The 21,815-nt window shown below is 37.2% G+C and overlaps 1 protein-coding gene across 1 annotated transcript in view; it reads right to left on the minus strand.

The window, feature by feature from the left end:
• The window catches only part of ephb2a (eph receptor B2a), a 50,249-nt gene that overhangs the window by 11,537 nt on the left and 16,897 nt on the right, over window positions 1-21,815 (minus strand). Inside the window, exons 4-5 of the mRNA XM_027170235.2 lie at window positions 4,185-4,340; window positions 2,173-2,508 (exon numbers count right to left, since the gene is read on the minus strand). Coding sequence (XP_027026036.1) covers window positions 2,173-2,508; window positions 4,185-4,340 — 492 coding nt within the window. The remainder of the gene's footprint in view (window positions 1-2,172; window positions 2,509-4,184; window positions 4,341-21,815) is intronic.

Raw genomic sequence — 21,815 nt, forward strand, 5'->3', positions numbered from 1 at the left:
TCTGTAAAGAATTCAAAGATTTCTGCACTTGCCAAGAAATTTTCCACTCCTGTACATGACAAAGTACTGTACAATCCTTGTTAATCATGTTTTTGAACCATTTCCTATAAAAAAAGGCTTTATTATATATATACCTAGACACCACGTAAAAAGCCACAGGAGAGGTTTCATGTTATGTGGGAGGATATTTATTTAATATCATAGAACTTCAACCACTTCAACTTCAAAGATCCATCAGTGAGTCCAGACCTTCAGTGCACCCCAGAATTATTGGCCCAGAATTACTGAACATTTTCCAGTAAAACAAACTGGCACTGTTTATCTTTCTTCTAATAAAACAAAATCTCATTAAAATTACAATTTGTTTAATAGAAATTTCTCTCAAAATTATAGGTGTCCATATTATTCATACCCAGTGATATGTTTTTTAGTGTTCATATTGCATTAACAATGTCATAGGAAGAATAACATGTAACAGTTTCCACGGTTAATAAATAAGAGGCTGTACTCATGTAATTAATGGTAATCCATTACCGTGAATAAATCACTGAAAATCTCTCATCCAGTCTCTCAAATCAGATGATTGTTATTGAACTGCACAAATCAGGTAATAGATTAAAAAGTAAATATGGGTATAACAAAAAGTTTCACATGTCTGAAATAGTAAGATCTACAAGTACACTCTTCTCCCAGACTGTGAGTAAGATTGTGAAATAAAGAAAAAAAATGCCCAAAAATTAAAAGAAAGAAAACTGCCAAATGTCACTTTCATAACAGCAAGCTGTTTGAAAGTCTTGCCAGAAAGAAGCACTTTCTGAGAACTCACCTAAACTTCATAATGGGTCTTGTATAACAATTAGCATCATGTGCTATAGTCAGATGAACCCAAAATCAAACATTTTGCTCATGTACATTATTAGCTTCTTTGTTAATAATTCTTCTTTGTTAATAATTCTTTGTGTGGCTAGTGGTTCAGTGGCTTCCACGAACACTGATCATCGTAAAATCAATATATTTGAGCCCAAAACAATGCAGCGGGCTTAAATGTAGCCATAGACCACAACAAGCTTTCAAGGCTAAATGGAAGCAAGAACATCAAAAACAGCTTCTCCATCAGGTTAGTTGATTCATACCCTAAATGCTTTTGGGCCCAGATCTTCGTTTAAGCAATATAACTAATTATTAATCAATAGGCACTTTGTGTGGTATGTAAATTTTGGTGCATTTAGTATTAAATTGATGTTCAGCTGGTAATCAATAGTTATTTGTCCTCAGCATTTGCTTAGGCTGTGCATGGCTTCACAGTGAGCAGCAAGCATTTTCAAAAAAACCTGATTAACACTGACTGCAGAACTTAAGAAAATCTTCCCATGTGGAGGAAAACTAGACTTATTATTCATTAGCTACTTCTAATCAATTTCAGGACAGCAGATGAAGATGGACTAAGGCAGGAGTGTCAAGTGAAGTGAAAGATGCTACATTAAAAACAGGTGTAGAGTGTAGACATAAACAAAAAGGACACTAGACACAACAAAAACCAGTGTTTTTTTTAGCAGCTAAGGGGATTTTTTTTTTTTCAAATGTGATCAGTAAAAAAAGTCAAAATGAAAAATGTGGAAATTTGTGTATCACTTGGTTGTCATTTACAAACTTATGTATGAACTAAAAATGCTCTTTCATCATGAGTAAAGCAGTTTTCATACTAGCTCGCTCAGTGTCTGCTCATGATTTCAGTGATGGCTGACTAGCTGACTTTTAGAGGTGGTTGGTGCAGTGAGGTGAAGTTTCCCAGCACCAGTGAGGCTGTAATGTACACTGACAGGCACACCAGAACAGCCAGGTCCAGAGCTCTCATTAAACTGCCCTATTAACGTTTGCTGTGCTCCTTTGAACTGCTGCTTCTAGTTTTTTTTCCCCCAGTCCACACCCCTAGACAATGTGATGTGAACTGTAACTGCCACTCTGGGCTAATAAAAATAAGGAAACATGAAATATGAACAAGTGTTGAAAAACAAATACAGAACAATTGATGCTAAAATCCTCACAGCAATTGTAAAAATTATATATCTTTCAAATGAGCCAAGAGCAAAGACCGGGGCTCTTGGTTTTTAATTAAACATATTTGATTTGCATGTGTAAAGTAAACCGCTAACGGTTTATGAAGTGGCTTACCGGCCTGGTTAGTTGTAATATTGACTGAGGCAAACTGAGGCGAGTAGGGGCTCTGGTCAGAAACACCGTTCACTGCCTGGATCTCAAAGGTGTACTGCGTGTGGGCGAGTAGATCACTGATGTGCACGCGTGGCTCGATGAGGCCTAGCTGCCGTGGCACGAACTGCACGTTGTCTCCACAACGTGTGCAGGCTCCTCGGCCCGAGCCACAGCTTTTGCAGATGATGTTGTACACGAGGTCGTGTCGGCCACCACTGTCACGAGGAGGAATCCACTCGAGCCTCAAGGATGTCTCATTCACACTGGAAATGACTGTCTGAGGGGCGGAGGGCACGGCTATGGGGTGAAAAAGAACACACATATTGACATGGGATACTGGGTCATTATAAAAAAGACATAAATATCATGTAGAAAATGGGCCAGTTCATTCTATTCAGGGGAAGGTTTGTAGATGAGCTGGCAAGACAAAGCCCTGACTCTAGTTCAAGGAAACATGAGATCAAAATACATTTTCTTTTGTTTGTTTTTTTTAAAGCTGATTATTAGAATTAGTTCATTATTTTAATTGTTAGAAACAAAATCTAATAGCAAAACTAACAGTCAGTAGAAAAACACACCGAATGATTAAATAAAATGCAGTTTTTCGGCTAAGGCTGATTTCTTTCTAGCGCATGATTGTTGATTCACACGGTCTATCAGTGACTGTTGTATCCTGTAGTGAAAACCCCCTTTATAGAGTCTAGAGTTTCAATAACATATCTAAAACCCATTATCAACAGTGACCAAAAATTTTCATGTGAAATATAATAAAGCTAAAGCTCGATAAAGATGCCTTTAGAGGAATAAGTGAAAGTAAATAGACACAATGTCTAAGTTCATCCAAGTTCTGACACTAAAGGACAAACAACAGAACTGCAAGTTTTGTGTTCCTTTTTTTAAATGAACTCTGGTAACCAGGCATGTTATTCGTAGGAGACGCTGTATGAGCCCAGCAGGACATGAAAGACTTTATAACACTTGGCACAAACACAGCTGCCTATTTGTCTCTCACTGTGAGTGTGTGTGTGTTTTCTGCACATCTTTCTTACGCCTACGATGATACTCTGTGCCATAAGGCTCACTTAATAAAACACATACAACATATCAGAGACACACCACTGTGCAAAATACTCAATTAAAATCTGTAGTCAGTGACTTCATCAGATTTACATGTTGAACAATGGTTTATTGGTCAAATTCTTTTACATAAAACCTCTCACTTTAATGTTCCCTCAAAATAAGTTTCCATCTGTCACCTTAGAGGCATCTTTGTCTTTCTGGTTCTACATAAAATTGTAAATCTTTTGTTTTCCAAGTTAAACTGCTTTAGAAAGATTCAAAGTGTTAAATAATAATCACCGATCTCTACTCAAAAGTGAAACAAGTCGTGCAACGTAGAACCGGATCAACAGTCTGAATCATTCCTCCAATGATGTCTTGAACACTAAGTGACTGTTCTGTCTATACACTAGGAGCTGATTCTTATTCATTCACACCATTTTGATTGCTCCATTAGTATGAATCGAATCAAAGCAGCCTGGTCCTTCTGCAAGCTCTTTAATCTGTGATGTGTTGAAAAGAGCATTGTGTTTATTATAATGCAAAGCAACACTGTGAGAAAAGTATTCTCTACTTCTCTACTCTCAAACAGAGTGCTGCTCTCATTCACAAATGGCCACTCTTCTAAAAAGCACAGGGAATTATGCAAATAGGACTGGGCTTGTTATTTCTTGGCTCCTTTTCAGTTACACTAGAGAGTGACATTTTCATTCAGAGTATGCTTCATCCGCTAACCACTTCTTAAAAAAAAGGGCAAGAGTTTCCAGAGATAAAACAGCATGGCTCTGCATGCTTAGGCTTGTGCAATATGAAGGATTTAGAGATGGATTCAGTGGATCTGTGGTTGTGGGTCATGCCATTGCTGACAGCTCTCAAAACTTTTATTGGACTTGAATTGTTTAAAAACAACGTACTTGTGCAGGGCATCTGTGCAGGATCTGAATCAGTGCGGTAGTAGCCAACACGGCAGACGCAGCTGGTAGCTCCCTCGTTGGTGGTGCGGCTGTTGATAGGACACTGTTGGCATGACTGATCTCCCTGGGATGGTTTGAAGAATCCAGAGGAACATGCTGGGCAAAAACAGACTACATTTTAGACCAATCTGATTAAAGAGTGGATTATATATGTAGCAATACTATTCAACGGTTCTGTTTTTTAACCAAATACTTTTAGACTTTTCACTCTAAGAAAAATTAAACTATCCATCAGTATTTGTTAGAATACATATCTTATTTTCTGGCTATAAATCCACATATAAGTAGAGACTGAGAAATCACAATACATTCATATGGGCCTCTGTTGCTGCTGGTGAGCTTGGCCTCACACTGTTCTGCTTTTGTCTGACACACAAAGAGCAAAGCTCTACTTAGGAATATGTGACTACACGCACAAAGGCGATAAAAAAATTCCAGATCCATTTTCCCCCTTAAAACCACCCAGAGGCACACCAGAACCACATTTATATTTGTGCATTTACATATTTTTATTTTAATGTAATTAGCTTTAACACACAATTGAGCACTTCTCATGAATATTCAATGTTAACTAGAGAGTTTGGATATTTACGTTTTGTCACCTTAGTGTTAAAATCAAGAATACAACACATAAATGTACTAGTTTATGTAATGTTTTCAAAGAAATTAAATCTCAGATCTCAAAGAACTATAATGTCCTATGTAAGTATGTAAAGCAGAGTATACAGTAATGACAGTAATTTTGCCTTGTGCCACATAACACACACACACACACACACACACACACACACACACACACACACACACACACACACGCGCATACACACACATGTGTAAATATGCAGGGTGACACTGAATCTTTCAGATGCTACTTTAAAAACGAAAATTTATTTTACCTTGAAATGGTTGAAACAGACTCATACATCTTTATCTCAGTTGTTGTTTGTGCTGCCTTTCAGGCTTGCTGCTGCTGCTACATAAATCTATTTGCACTAAAACCTCTGGTCATTTGTTCTGCACTTGCTGTAAAAAAAAAAAGCAACCAAATTGCCTGTTCATTAAGGCAAACATGCAAAATGGCTGAGTTGTGCTATTCCACACAAGCAATGCGTCACAGACCCTGTTAGGACATCAGCTTGCATGTATTTTTTGCAGGTAACCTTTTTTTCCCTACACACAAACCATAAGGAAATAAGATACCTGCTAGTATTTGCTGACTTTGGTATATGATACGTATCTGTCGCATTGCATCTTGGCAGGTAATAAAGTCTCCTAAACTTTTCTCTTCCATCTTCCTGCTGATGAAAGGGTATAGTCCCTCATCTCCTCATTACAAATCAATCAGCAGCTTCTAGCCAACATCCATATAACGATACAAAAACAACCTTGTCCATAAAATAGAGTAATAATAACCCGAGTCTGTCTGACATTTAGAAATGAATAAAGGCAAATTAAATACGTGACACATTTTGTGTAGGTGCAAGGCAGTCTGCTTCCAGAAAACACGTTGAGCCTGAGTGAGCACAATGAAGCTTATTCTATTAGGCTAATATCTCACGGTGGGTTTGAAAGCGGTACATTAGTCTTGGCTGTATCTTTCCAAGTATGTGATTGATGACAGCGCGTTTGCTTTCCATCAGAAGGAATATGAGGATTACACATTCTCCCATCAGTTAGCCAAAACGAAGGAGGTCCAGCATGAGGTGTTGGTTATACGCCAGTGGGCTGAAGGCTGAGTGGCAGAAACACGATCGGACCGGAGTGGGATTTAACAACGGCGCTTCCACGGGGAGCAACAAAACAGAGTACAAGGAAAGCAATATCCTGCTAATTTATAAGCCATGTACTGGATATCAGTACAAAATTGTTTAAGAGGCAGATGGGAATAATACTGAAAAAGAGAAGGAGAGAGTGCACTTGTGGATTTGCAGCTCTAGATTTTATACTCCTGTACTAGTGTGTGATTTCTAACTCGGTGAGTTTATGATGCTAATGCAATATACAATACATAGAATGCTTACCTTTGACAATTATTTCCACCAAAAAAAACGAACAAAAAAGCTCCACATAAAGCAACTTCTATGAAAGAGTACAACATAGGATATGAAGGTCAAAGAGATTATTTATTCAGGAAATAAGTCTAACTCCTTTTCCCTGCAAACACAACTGGGGTTATAAGTCATGTGGTATTGTGGTAAAGTAAAGCAGGTATTATTAAAATGTTTAAATTCACTGTAGCCTAAGACACAGAGACTATTTAACATACAGAGAATATAGATTGTACAGAGACTATCGAGATTTTAAACGTTTTGAAAATACTAGTGTTACTGTACCATGTTAACGGAAGCCTTATGAGTTGGAAATCTGGCAATAATTGGATTTATGTGCATGCAATCAGCATGTGTGGTGATAAAATTGGACCAGCACCTGATACCCACCATAAAATCTGAAGGTGGATCATTGATGCTTTGTGTGTGTTTTGTAGCTGGTACTTCAGGGCATTCATTTGAATATTTATGGCTTCATGAATTCTGCTAAGTCTATTTCTGTACAAACCCAGATCTTTCCTGGACATTACAAACATCACATTATAAGAAAATACACTGTTTTAAAGAATAAATTTGCATTGTTTTTTTTGTGATTAATATTTACATGTGTCTATACAGTATGTTAGAACGTTTATATGCTACAGCACTTTATGTCATCAAAATATAAGGGTGCTAATAATTCTGGAGAGCGCTACAACGAATGTGACGGACAGAAAGCCTGTATTTTATTCTCCTAAATGCAGCAGTCACTGGCACTGCAGCCTCCTTTCTCAGACAACTGTAATTACATAACATATTAATGCAAGTGTCATGTCATAGATTAGAGTTTGTAGCCGGTGTTGAGGAATCTTTATCTAAGCTTTCCCATTACTCTTCTCTGCTTTCCTTAGCTTATTTCAGCAGGAAGCTGACTGAGTATCTTTCCATGTCGTTTCACACAGCAGGAGTAATATTAATATCCATTAGAGGTGGCCTGATGCACTCTAACGCATCTCTAGAGGAGATGCCCGGAGATGAGCTCCATCTAGTTCATTACCACTACGCTGAATCTCAGCATGTCATAAAAGTGATCATGATGCTCACTGGTGGCACGGATGACACGGCGTGGTCACCAATTCATACTAAGGACGCACATAATACATTTTTGCTATAAATATTAAAGATACATGGTTCAAATGTAATTTTAATACAAAAATTCAAATAATAATAATTATATTCAAATAATTAAAAAAAATACACTAGGTATTAATACAATACCTTAATACAACTAGTAAACTCTAATTTCAAGTACAGCTTTTGTATAACAAGAAAAATGCTGTTAATAAAGTATTGTATTAAATCCACCTTCTACAGCCAATTTAATAGGAACGCCTGTCCACCTTGGCAGCAGGACAGTGCAGAAACTCACGATACAGATGCAGGTCAGCTAAGAGCTTTAGCTTATTTTCACATCAAACACTAGGAAGGGAAAAAATACGTTTTTACTATGATATGGTTGTGGGTCTGAGACAGGCTGGGTTTGAGAATGCTGATGTCATGGGATTATCATGCTCAACAGTGGTGCAAAAAAAAAAAAACACTCAGAGAGCACTTGTGAATGAGAGAGTTCAGAGAAGGATTTCCATAATAGTTTGAACAGACAAAAGCCACAGTAACTCAGAATCTCTTTACGACCAAGGTAAGCAGAAAGATATTTCAAAACCCACAGCACATCACACTTTGAGTCAGATGGGCTACAAGAGCATAAGATCACACTGGGTTCCACTGCTGACAGCCAATAACAAAAATCTGTGTCCGAGTCTGGACAGCTAAAAATTGTGAAATGACTAGACGATGGCTTTAGGTGTTGTGCTGTTGCCACATGTTTGGCTGATTGGATAAGTGCAAGACTATGCAATGGTACCTATTAAAGTGGTTGGGCAGTGTACATTTTACATCATTATAAGTGGTTTGGGACTGCTGATGGAATGTTCAGGAAGGAAATCTCAAATGGCCACAATAAATAAATATGATGGTACACATCTGCCTAATGTGCCTAATATTTAAATAGCTGAATCAATAAATCTGCTCTGTAGGTCTGCACATATTTTTATGCTGGAAGAGGTCCCCGGCTACGAAAAGCAGCAGACATGCTAAGAGAGGTAAATCAAATCAGTACAAATATATTTTCACTACAAAAATAATCTCTTAGGCATCAATCACATATGCAATACCGGCTAGAAGTAGTTGATGAAATAGTGTTTGAATATAAATACTTGTGATGTTTGGTGTAGGTGTGAAGCTGAAAACAGTGGCACAGTACATCAGTTTTGGACAAGTCAGCAATTAAAATCTCAAAGCGCATATGGTGTTCAAGCCAAATTCTGGTTTCTGTATCCAAGTGTAAATCCACAGTCAATAAATTATGCAAACCATTAATGATCATATCACACATCCTGGCATTAGGCATAAAACCTGTGCCAAAATCAAATTAGGACGACGACACCACCACCGACAGGACATGTGATCATCATAGGCATGCATTTAGATACTAAATGTGAGTAAACATTCACAGAAGAAAATTATGGTATTATAATGATGATTATGATGATAATTAAGAAAAACTAGGGCCCTTATGAGAAACTCCAAAACAATGAGATATCTACCTACTCACATGAAAAACAGTCAGTTAGTGTATTACTGTAGTGTGTATATCAAAATAATGTATTACATTAAGTAGGAAACTACAAAAACAAATATATGCAAAAAATTTAATTTTACTATCTATAAAAATCTGAACCAATTCTAACTTTCTAGTCAATTTTCTTTCTTTCTTTTCTTCAAGTAACAAACATGTTACTGAGATGTTCCCTGAGATGTTATTGTACAATCAGGGGTCTCACTAACAGGGAGTTTCTAAATTTAGGCATTTGGTATATTTAGGCTTTAGGAGTCCTTGAAATTTCAAAATTTTAAAAATAGGGAAAAAATAACAGTAATTTCAGCCTGTGCAAAAGAAACCTCTTGTGCAAAAGAAAGTCTCAGAACGTATTTAACGTGCTGGACCTTAATTGACTTCATGGGACACTTGGCTGGTCAAAAAGTGTCTCAGTAATTACAATTCTGTGGCTCTTCAGACCTTGTGCTAACACTCAGCAACCATGTGCTCTTCAAAACAGCTAACTGAGGATACAAAAATGAATCTAATCGATGCCTAACAAAGCAGGAGAAGGCTATAAAAAGATATTAAAGCCCATCCAGCTCATAATTTCCAGTGTCTATAATGTCATTAGGAAATGGCAGTTAAGGGGACCTGTGAGAGTCAGGGAAAAATCTGGAGCTAAAATAAAAACAGCTAAAACTACTGTACCATTATGCTGTCCAGAATGGTAACACAATTTTCCCTTATGACACTTAGGATGTGCTGGAGAGATTAAGCTAACACATACGTGGTGTACTATTTTACTCTGAAGCATTACTTGCACAAAAATGATCTGCATGGGAAAGTCTTTAGAAATGAACCTTACCTGCAACCAAAAGTAAAGATCTTATATATGCAAACAATATCTAGTTATCCCAGTGATGTAGACTGAAGAGGTAAACATGAAACTCTTGGTCACAATCATCGAAAGTACATTTTGAGAAAACGAGCACCTTGCTTTGAGGGGTGGATCTATTATGTTTTGAGATTATGTGACCCAGAGGCACAAGAAAGAGGAATAGATTGTAATATGTAGTCAATCAAGAAACTAAAACAAAATGAATCTTAGACATGATGCACGTCCAAGATGGCAAAATAATATCTGTGAACTAGAAGTGTTCTGTGAGGACCAGCAAGAGAAAATACATAAATAAATAAGAATATTATGACTTCAAGCTTTTAAAAGTACTAACATTAACCTGTGAAATCTGCTACAGGGGGTGTAATGACTTCACAGGATATCCAAAGAAATCCTGACAAACTCTGACACAAATCTGACACTTGATAAGGATACACAAAATCCAAACTTGACATGAAACAATGGGAACTTGGCAATGCTAAATTCATTAAAACTAAGCATTGCCTGAATACATGGCTCAGCTTTCCATTCCATTCAAAAAAACAAATACAACTGAAATACAATTGATCGATTCTTTTTACCAGTATGTCATAAAAAAGTGATTAGAAATTGAATAAGAAAGCGTATAAGAAAGCTTTTAGAAAGTGTATTAAAATGCATGAACAGTAAACATGGTTAATTAATCATTAGATCTCTGGCAAAGGTTTTACCGGTCTGTATCACTCAAAAGGGATGTGTCTGAAGCATAGGGCTTTTTATTTTGTATTCTGCTGTTAACTAGTTCTTTCTAGCTTCGTGTGTATCTGTAACCAGAGATGTGTTTAGAGCTTTTGAAGCTCTAGAGAAAGTGCAGCCACAAACTTCCCAACTGCCGGGGAGTTTTTTAATCCAGCGAGGAATCAGCGAGGAAATGCTGCCTGAATACAGCTGTGTTTGTGTCCATTTCCACCAACCAAGGCAGCTCAGATGTGTGGCCATTTTGCTGTATTAATGCCAGTGTAACATTTTGGACCACAACTTTCAGATTCATAACTAATAGTGGATCGAATGTGCACCAATATAGCAACCCATTTCAGTATAGCAGTATAGTTTTTGTTATTTTGTCCCGATCATGACTTTATTGGCTTGTAAAAAACAATGTACTTAGGAGATGTAATTCTCTGGAACCCCTGTAGACTATCCTAATTAAAGAAAAAGCAGGAATGCATGTGGGCTTGATTAAGTTTGAATGTTTATTACACCTCACATAATATAAGTGGTATTTTATAATGACTTTATTCTGCCGTGTCTTGAATGCATTGTTCAATATGCAGACCTATTATTCATAACGTTACACCGCTACAGCATACAAGCAGCTGGTTTTTTTTTTGTTTGTTTTTTTTGGAGACACCAGTACTGCAGTGCTAAGCAGATATGCATAGGCAAAGGCAAAATATTACAATAAAATTGTGAAAGCAGGACTGAGTATGAAGTAAGCCTTGGAACCGTCGAACTACATCTAAATACAATTTATTACTGTCATTTTGCAGACAGCATTGGCCACATATGTATTATATATAATTGTAAAAGTGCATGGACTGATTCATTTTTTCCTCTGCTCTGGTTCTTTGCTGTGCAGCCAGAATAAATGAATGTCAATAAGGAGAGGGCAACAGACAGACAGACAGACAAAAAAAAAAAAAAAAAAAAAAGAGCTTGCATACAGTATGCATGGACCCGACAGGCAACTGAATTCCAGCTAAGATGAAAGCCCAGACATCACATGATCAGACAGTTCCCAATGCAACACACACGCGCGCACACACACACACACACACACACACACACACACACACACACACACACACACACACACACACACACACACACACACAAAATGCTAGTTCATGTTTCTGCTAAAATTAATTTACATTATTTTACTGTTTTTACTAGTTTCAATGGTACATATTTAAGTGAAACATATTCTCCTTGCACATTGTTTTACCAGTACGTTTGGTGTGAAATTCATTAGCTAGATTTTCCCATGACTAGCATTTTTTTGTGCTTTTTACCTTTGAAATATAAAATCATTTCACTAAGTTCGCTAGCATTCTTTTAGGACCCCAACCTACAAATTAATCACATGAACTAATATTTCAGTAAGAATTACCTTTACTGATTCTTTGTTAGCTAGTTAGTTAACTAAAACTGGGTACAATAACATCTTTCACCCCCCAAAAAAACCTGAGCTAATGACAGGTCTCAGAACCACTGTCTCTCTGCTCACTTTCCTGAACTACACATTTCGATTTCACGTTTCCGTTTTTTCAGTCAAATTTGTTTCTTACAAATTAGTAAAAACAAAAAGCAACAAAACAAAAAAGCAATATTTTGGTAGTACACTGCTTTTTTTTTTTTTACAGTAGCATACTATACAATAAATACACTGTACAAAAATGTAAATGTGCCTGCTAAACATTTTTTATTTTCCACTGCTTGCACTTGGTAATATTGTCCCTTTGTATAAGTAGATGTGAAAACCATTTCTGACATCTGTTGTGCATTGGGTTAACTGTCTGCTGTATTGTAACACTGCACCAAAGCTCTTTAGCCATCATCTTGTTTTCATCATCGGGTAGCCTCATTATCTCCAGATGACTTCCGAGGGAATTTGAGCAAATTTTCATCGCCTACCCAAAGGACTTGCGGATTAGTCCTGGATTCTTCAGAAAGGCTGTGGATTATCCAGCAGACTAGACTGGAGCCTGAGAGTCACTAAGACAGGAATCCAACGCTTTAAAAGCCCAAAGAGAGACTAGAAGCCAGGCCAAAAGGGCCAAAGCCGACAGCAGATGACAGCCTAATATGAAGGAGGCAACGTTCCAAAACACATGCTCGTCTCAGTGTATGGCATGAGAATAAAGTAGAGGAAACTCCTTTGAGTGATGTCACTCAGGCCTGGAATTTGCACGAGGACATGATATTTGGGGCGTGAGGGCTAGAAACATAGGCTAGAGGCAAGGCACTAAACATTTTGATATAAAATTGTGCATTTTAATCAAGATGAGAATATTCAAAGAAAAAGTTTCCTTAAATACAGTAGTATGCACATCCTAGCATCTAACAGCCATAGTTTCTTAGAGCCAGTAAAAAAACATTATAAGACAAGCCTTAATTTGTTTTTAAATCTATCCTGAAAATCTACAATATTAGACCTATAAAGATGGCATGGAAACTTCCAGAGCCCAAAGTCAACTTCTGCCAAAGCTTTTGGTTGAGAGCTACGTGTCGCACTCATTGTTTGCCCAGCAGAGCTCATTTTCATGGATTCGTGACTATGAATACAGGCTATTACTAAATAATACTTGTCTGAGATGGTGTCAAAACCAGTTTGGTGTTATTTATTTGTTCATTGTGTATGCTGTTAATATTTCATTAGACCCTGGTGCCTTAGACACAGCTCTCCAGGGAGCGGTTTTCTGCTGACTGCCTCCATTGAGCTGTGACTGACAGATGAAATGTATTCATTTCATCCGATGTTGTAAATATTAATGGTGTCAGCTCCATCTGCTAACTTCTACCTGAGACAAAGGCCTCGGCGTTAACCCCGACAAGCTCTTTTATGCGACATTGTGACACCCGGTCCAGAGCTGGCTGTGTGGTGTCAACATCACACATCCACAATGCTCGCTGCTTCTTTTGTACGCCTGACAACGGAATCTGAGCGCGTCAGTCATAGGCAGCACTGCTGGAAGAGAACTGGCAACGTGTGAATGGCAACAGCAGATAATTTGACACCGACAATGAGGATGGTCGTTCGGCTTTATGCAGAGGGACAGCGTGGTGTGATTTGAATGAGCTTCTGCAATCAGCACTTCCCAGCAGGAACGTGGTGAGACAGACGACACGGACACACAGGTGCTGCACAAAACTACAGAACGAATCTGATGTCCACTTGTACAGGATGTGATTCGCCATGCAGAAACTGTCTGCCAGAAAAGCCATTTAGCCATTAATTCTATATTATTTATTTCAAAATGTCCTTTTAAATGGTTTACATTATTTAAGCTCCTGACCATTTGAACTGAAAATCAAAAAATGTAATTAATTGAATGCATGTAGTATGTAGGCCTACATGTAATCTTGTGTCTTGCGTGTTTATACTAAACAATCAGCTAAATGCAAAGGTTTAGATCCACCAGAGTTAGGAAAACCTTATGATTCGTGTGACCCTGCTCCTGGTCAGGGATTGCAGTGTATGCAGTGTCTGTTCTGGGCATGAATAAATGCAAAAATATAGAATAAACCATGGAGGAGGAGGAAACAGGAAAAAGGAGAACATGTGAAACTCCAGTGAGAATTTGTTCTGTAATTTTGGAGCCTTGTCTAAAAGCACAATGTAGTCTAGTGTGCACATGAAATCATGAAAAATGCACTAAAATAAGTAAAATAAAGTTGTAATTAAATGCAAACTACAGATTAATATTACACTGCTAATTATCCTTGCTGTATACTCTTTAAGAAATTGTATCTAATAGCAGATCTGTAGTTTGTATATTCGTGTGAGTGGGAGAATAATGATATGCAAGAGAATCACTGAAAGTGGCTTAACTTGAACAGAACATGGGACACAGGCTAACAGATATCCAGCAGAATCAGCAGCATGCATATGAGCACTTCAGTGAGACAATATGCACTTGTGTGAAAAGTTTGGTAATGAACTGTGCTGAGAGATTACCACTTGAATAAGAGTGATATTCAGTGTCATTTCACAGCTGCAGCACTGCAGTGGCCTCCTCGTGAGCTCTATTTCCTCTCGAACCCCCACATGAGCTTTTCTGCCACTCATTTGAGCAGGTGTGTCTGCGTGGGAGTTCATCTGATGATGGGTTGTAGGCCATTTTGTGCACCTCTAAGTAGATCATTTGGCCGCGTTATGTAAGCCGAGGTTGCTTGGCTTTTCTAAATGAAACAAGAATGTTTGCCATGGACGCTGTCTTTCATTGTGCTTTCATTTTAAGGACATATAAAGAGGCAGGTTATATGTACAAAGACATTTCAAATTTAATCCTGTACAGATCCAAGGCCCAACAAAGGAGTTCTCATGCTTGTCTTTGTTTTGTCAGATGCAGTTTTTCTTTGCTGATGACTGAGAGAATAAGGAGAGGCGTGAGGAGGAGAAGCACTGACAGTCTCCGCTCGTCGGACATTGTCTGCCTGCTGGAGACTGACGGACGAAGACTAGACTCCTGACGGGCCTTTGATCAATGAGTGCCTCATTGATGACAACAGGACACCTGCTTCCCATCAAAGAGAAGAAGGCCTGTTAGAGGCAGCCTGTACAGCCAGCACTCAGGATAGATTAACCCTTCATACCCCCAGAATTTATCCTGCTTCAGATTTCAAGCCCCTTTAGACAATGAATGTATTGTAGCCAATGCATACACAACTGAGACACAATGCGCTGTTAATATACAGTAAAGATATAAATAAATATAAATACTTTGTTTGGAATGAACAGATTTATCTTTTGTCTTTTTTCTAAACAAAAAACAAAAAGCAAACAGTCATAAAAATGGTCAGTATTGGAAGATTTTCAGTGGTATAAGAGGAATAAAACTTGCTATATGAAATTCTGTTAGATGCATTAGGCTGCATTTCACCACTTTACATTAATGCCAATGGTATGTTGAGCAGCTTTGGGTTTATAAAGCATTATATATATATTATTATATATTATTATATTATTATATATATTAAAAAATCATTTGAATAAAAATAATTCCGTCATGCTTATCTGACATCATCAACGGCAACCGCGTTGGCATTTATTAACCAATTTTCATTTGACATTATTTTATAAAATGTTTTTATGTGATATAAAGATTCAGGCCTCAGTACTAAGTTTATCAGGTCTTTAACTGCAAAAACAAAATAAAAATGCTGAAGCAGGACCTGCTTTTCAGGACAATTAATGTTACTTGCCTCCTGAAATATCATTACTTGTCAGGACACCAGGGTCAAGTTCCTAAATTATCCTTACAAGGTACATCCACTGTATATACAGTATTCTGAGAAAAGTGTTTCCAAATTTACACATATGATTACTTCTCGTCAAGCACAACAGAATTAGGAGTAGAAGGAAAAAGCAAATCCAATCAACCAAATCAGAGATCAGTGAAATGAAATATACCCATTTCATTAGTGTATCCCTTCATTTGACTTTCATCCCCTGCTCTCCCAATTATTCTGTAGAGCTACAAAGAATGGAATGTAATCCATTCCAGATTAATAAAAGCTGGGTTTGTACATAAAAAAAAACATAAGACGAAACCAATAAATCCTCATTAATCTATAAATTAAATGAAACCCACATAGCCTTTTTTTTGGAAGCTTAGTTTTGTTCGTGTACATTAATCTATATTTTACATTAAACTGTAATTTAAAGGTGGGGTCCATGTTGTTTGAGAAATGCTTCAGAAAACTGAGTCAGGCCAACAAACAAAACAAACGTGTAGCCAATGAGCAGAAATGGGCGTGTCTTGTCGATATGCGGCGGAGAGAGTGTTCAGTGTGCATGTGTGACATTAGCCGAAAGCGAAAAAACAAAAAGCGAAAAAAGGCTTACATTTACGATAAGAAGCAGGACCTGTGTTAATATGGGATCAGCTTTCCAGCATTGGAGAGAACTGAAGGTCTGCCAGTGGTGACATCCATTTGGGTTAGGTGCGTGTTTTTGTTTTGGTGATTTCAAATGTCAACATTGGCTTTCAAACATCGTGCACCCCACCTTTAATCTGTATCTCAACTAGTACTGTATCTGTCTGTCTAGTCACATTGACTTGAACTCAGATCTGACACAACTAACCCACTTTATTTAATTCTGGAAATGTGTTATATGATAACTGACAGCAAAAATCTTGCTTGTTAACTTTATTTTCATTCATTCACTTCCAGTAAATGTTTTATCCTAGTCATGCTTGTGATGGATTTAGAACCAATCCAAGGAAAGCTGAGTGTAAGGCAGGAACACACCTTTGATAGGACACCAGTCCACTGTGAGACTCCACACACAGATTCCCACATGTTTACACCTACTGCACAGACAATTTAGACAATTACAGTAAACCAAATCTAAGATTATTAAACCTACACATTAGATGTTTCAAACATGAAATAGCTCATTAACATGAAATAGTCGATAATTTGGCTGATTTTATGCATTCATTTTAGATGGAAGCTAAATTATCTGCTGGTAAAATAATAAAAATGACTAGAAATAAGTTTCATAATCTAATATTTATTTTATTTCAACCAAAATCATGTAACAGGAAATATTTAATATATATTTTTACATTTTGCTAGGATGTCATTTTAGACAATTTAGAGATCCAATCAAATTCCAGGCATGTTTTTAAGAAGGAAGTCCAGAAGGCTGGACTAGCACAGGATCAATATTGGGTACTGTCCTGTACACAAAGCTCTGATATTATTATTGTATCAAAAAAAAAAAGAATTTCAATATATATCTAATGCAACCGCACCAATTAGATCAATTCATTTATCGATGAAGAGAAATAATAAAAAAATATTTTATACTCATATAAAGGACTAACCTTATTTTCACACATACCTGTATATCGAATCACAGCGACAAAGCGACTGGAGACCATTAGTTTTCATTGCGAGATGGTGACTTCTGATGGTACGAATGACAGAGACTGTTGGTGAGCAGATGAGGGTGTGTCCAGCAACGCAACAAAGATGAGAAAAGTGGAACTTTATGCAAATATGAAATGACTCCCAGTGAAAGTGCAGTCAATAGAGCGCATGTGATCCGTGAAAAAACAGCACACACTGCTGTTCCTTCATCTCGCATGATATGATGTATATATTCACTTGTAAATTTTACATACAATTGCCTCCAGAATGTTTCATTTTAGCCGCAAAAAAACTGATATGTTGTCGAGTATAATGCTAGATACACCACCTACTGAGAAACATTGCTATGGCAACCAGGAGCAGGAATACGTACTGGAGACTTCTTAGTACAGTGACAGGGGACTGCATCTCCTGGCTCTGCTGCTGAGATTAGTTACAGCAATATGTCTCACAATACTGCAGCCTGATTGGCTCCTTTTATGTCCCGCTGCTCTGTCATAACTTATAATCACTTTTGTACCGTGACATTACCGTGACATGTGACAGGAAAGTCACAGGGTCTTCAGAGAATTACAACATCATCATTTAAATCTTGAAGGATGTGTTTTACACCCTGGTCCAGTTAAGAATGACATTTTTTAAAGATGATTTGTACTCTGTATGTGTCCAAAGGCAAACTCCTCAAAATTTACATCCTAGATTAGCTTAAAAATGCTGCTTTAAATGATTATATAGTGTACAGTTATATTATTGATATAGAATTTTATATACTTCCTGGAAAAAAGTCTGATGGTCTGCTTCAGGGTATTTTACTAGCTAGGTTATTGTTATCTTGATTACCTCAGATTACCCTAGCATGGTAAGCTAGGTCACCATCTTGGCAGATGATTTAGCATCAGCAGTTACTGTTGTACTGCAGTTACTAAGGCTGTCAAACTCCTTTAAGAATAACAATCCGATTCTGATTTAAATGCATTTGAATATGAATTTAATGTTATTAACCTCTAATTATAGACTGCCACAGACAGTGTGAATACTAGCAGCGGTGCTACACTGTGCTTTTATTGAAGGAAAACCACAAGGCAGGATAAGAATTTAATCAAATGTTAATGCTTTAGTTCCTTTTTATTTATTCATTCATGGTAATATTTTTTTGTCGCTGAAATTCATTTCAATTATACCTTGTCACATACAATAAAAAACATTCACACGACTAATCACACAAAAATCCGCCTTCTGCAAGATAATTCAGTTGCAATGAATCCCAAATGTCTTCCTTAGACAGACACACTTTAGTCACGAAAGCTTTATTAAGTTTCCCTGTCAGAAATTATTTACTCGCATTGTTTACGTCTTACATTAACTACTTGTAACCATTATATCTTATAACCTTATCGTAACCTATAAGTATTTTTTTAAGTTTAATTAGTGCCTCAATTTAATTGTTTTTAAAGTAAATGGAAATAATGCGCACCATAAATTACATACATTTGTTCAAGTATCATTTAGCCAAAATTGATCTTTTTATAATAAACCAATTTATTGAACTTTATTTACGTATCCATGAAATACAAATGGAGGTTTTGTGGCTTTTAGCACGTACAGTAATGTTAGCCCTAAGGTTGTTGAAAAATGTACAGTCTCTTTCTACCACCAATATGGATCAACAATTTTGATGACATCATTCTGCACCCTTGATTTTCTGTCCAGTCAAATGCTCTTGAGAATGTGATGTGTCTGGAAAATAACGTTACGCATATCTGCTCTGTTCTGTTAAACATAACAAACTATTTGTAAATCTTAAACAACATAAAAAAGCTAAAAACTGTGTACGTAGCACTATCTAAATACTGCTGACATGATAATGCTACTACTTTCTGATAGTGTGGCTGCAGGGTTTTTCAAGGTTATGTCAGTGCAAGCGAAAGGTAATGCTCCTTTCTATTACATTCACGCCTACCAGAAAAACAGCAATAAAAGGGCAAATAACTATAACTGCTAGAGCTCCATGTCACCAACAAGCAGCTGTGTTACATAACTTCACAATTTCCTGTTTAGGAGAACATAAAAGATGCTGCTTGTAGTCAGGAAAATATGAATATATTACCGTGGATGCATCCATAAAAAATATCACCTGAGTATGCAGTAGTTCGAAGCAGCAAATTCACAGCAATAACTGCAGACTTGGAAATATACACTAATGTACACTGATAAACTTAGCACTGACAGCGGCATACATTCCCATCGAGAGCATATCTATTCTCTCGTGGAGAGAAATCCATGCCTCGCATTGATCACTGAGAACAAATGTTCAAATAAAGATACTGCAAGTACATTAATTAAGCTGCATCCATGTCCTATTTCTATTTCTTAGGGATGTGGTAGCCTAGTGGTTTAGGTGTCGGGCTACCAATCAGAAGGTCGTGAGTTCGATTCCTATGTCCACCAGGTTCCCACTGCTGGGCCCGTGAGCAAGGCCCTTAATGCTCAGTTGTATAAAAATGAGATAAAATGTAAGTCACTCTGGATAAAGGTGTAATGTATTTCTTTTCCACAAGACGTCTTTAATTCCAAAAAAGGTAAAAGTACATTGCAATCCAACTGAATAACTAAAACGTCAGACTCCAAATCTTATTGGTAGTTTATGCAATATTTCTTATAGAAAATCTCAGCTGTACAAAGAGCCTCAATGAGGCAGATGTAGCAGTCTTATATATCATAGAGAAATGAACATATTGTAACTCTCTGGAAATGAGCTATTGATTTGAAGCTGTAACAATATATAATTGTGCTCATAATGTTTGCATACATGCACGGTTCTTTCTATAAGGAATCGCTTTTGGCTGCGATCCATACTTAAAGCCGAGTTTATTCATGCAAGCACAAAGCCATACTTCAAGGAACACTTTGTGGTTATCAAACACGTGTTGAAGTGTAGCGCTGGAGCAAAATAGATTTTATTCTGTACGGGTTTCACCGAGAGGGTATGTCAGTTCTTTGAATGTTTCAGTTTTCAGAAGTGTTTTTTTTTTCTTTCTTTTTTTTTTTTAATTTCCTGAAATTCAGGTTGTTAATACAGCACAGACTACAAGAAATGCAAGATATGAGATACATTAAGAGAAATAGTTGCCACTCGAGATGAAGATAAATATCATTTGGTTCTTGGCATTTTGACAGACGTTCGCTGTTCGTTTTAAGCAGGGAAGAGTGTGAATATCTGTTCATATCCCCTTACGCTGTGAGTGCATTAAAGCAGGCAAGTCCTGGCTTAAAATCGCTGTTATTTTTCGATATACTGTAAGGTGTGATGATGATGCATAAACGTGGTGGCGTTCTGAATGAGTGGGCGCTCGTCCTGTTTCATTTCCTGGCGAAGCTGTTCCTAATCCTAATTCATTTAATATTTTTGTTGTATTTGCAATTCGGTCCAGATTTTGTTATTGCAAGCATACTAAATAAATATATAATAAAATTTAAGTTGATTATATTATCAGAACATTTTTGTCTTACATAATTCAAGTTATTAATAACTGTAATAATATTAAAAAAAAATAAATACAATAACCTCCTTTTTGAGGTTATTTTATCCCTGTATCCAGTTTGTGGTCTGCTTGCTGAACAACAAGCTTACAAACACTGAAATAAACTCTGTCACCTCTGGTAATGAGAGTAATTCAGAGTAGCACGCAAAATACAGATCCTCAATTCTTTTTTTTTGTACACACTTCTTGGTTAACCACCACAGGGGGATATATTAGTTGTGCGTTATATTTGAATGGAATCACCAGGGAGATCCGTGCCTAAGCATGCACACTGCTCCCTCTCCACACTCCAAATTAGTCAATTAGTAGTGTCATTAAAGTGGTGCAGGCGAGGGGATTAACACCAGGGGAAATAAAAGAGACAATCTGCCGCATGCTCGCCGAGGATATTGCCGATCTCCATCCATCACTGCTCCAGATGGAGGGACGTTAGTAATTTATAATCTGTCAACAGTGCCCAGGAGAACTCTGCCAAAATCATTTCCTCATTTCAACTCTTCTGTCTCTGTGAGCGTAATCATATCTGCAAAGAGCCGAGCGAGCGAGGGGAAAACACCTTCTCCCTAAATCCTTCTATAGGATCGCATTACCACTCATGGAAGGATTATCCTCGCAGTGACGGATTTCTGTTTTCCGTGAAGAATAGGGAATATTCGTGCAAGCATTTGATCGATATTATAACCTTGAGCTACGATGCTAGTGGTGTCGTGTGTATGCGTGATTGGTGTGTTTATACTGTAACTACTGTACTGTAACTACTTTGACTCACACAATCTTAAATGACAAGTTTTCTTTTATTCT

The sequence above is a fragment of the Tachysurus fulvidraco genome, chromosome 23, assembly GCF_022655615.1.
Source record: "Tachysurus fulvidraco isolate hzauxx_2018 chromosome 23, HZAU_PFXX_2.0, whole genome shotgun sequence".
NCBI classification, from domain to species: domain Eukaryota; kingdom Metazoa; phylum Chordata; class Actinopteri; order Siluriformes; family Bagridae; genus Tachysurus; species Tachysurus fulvidraco.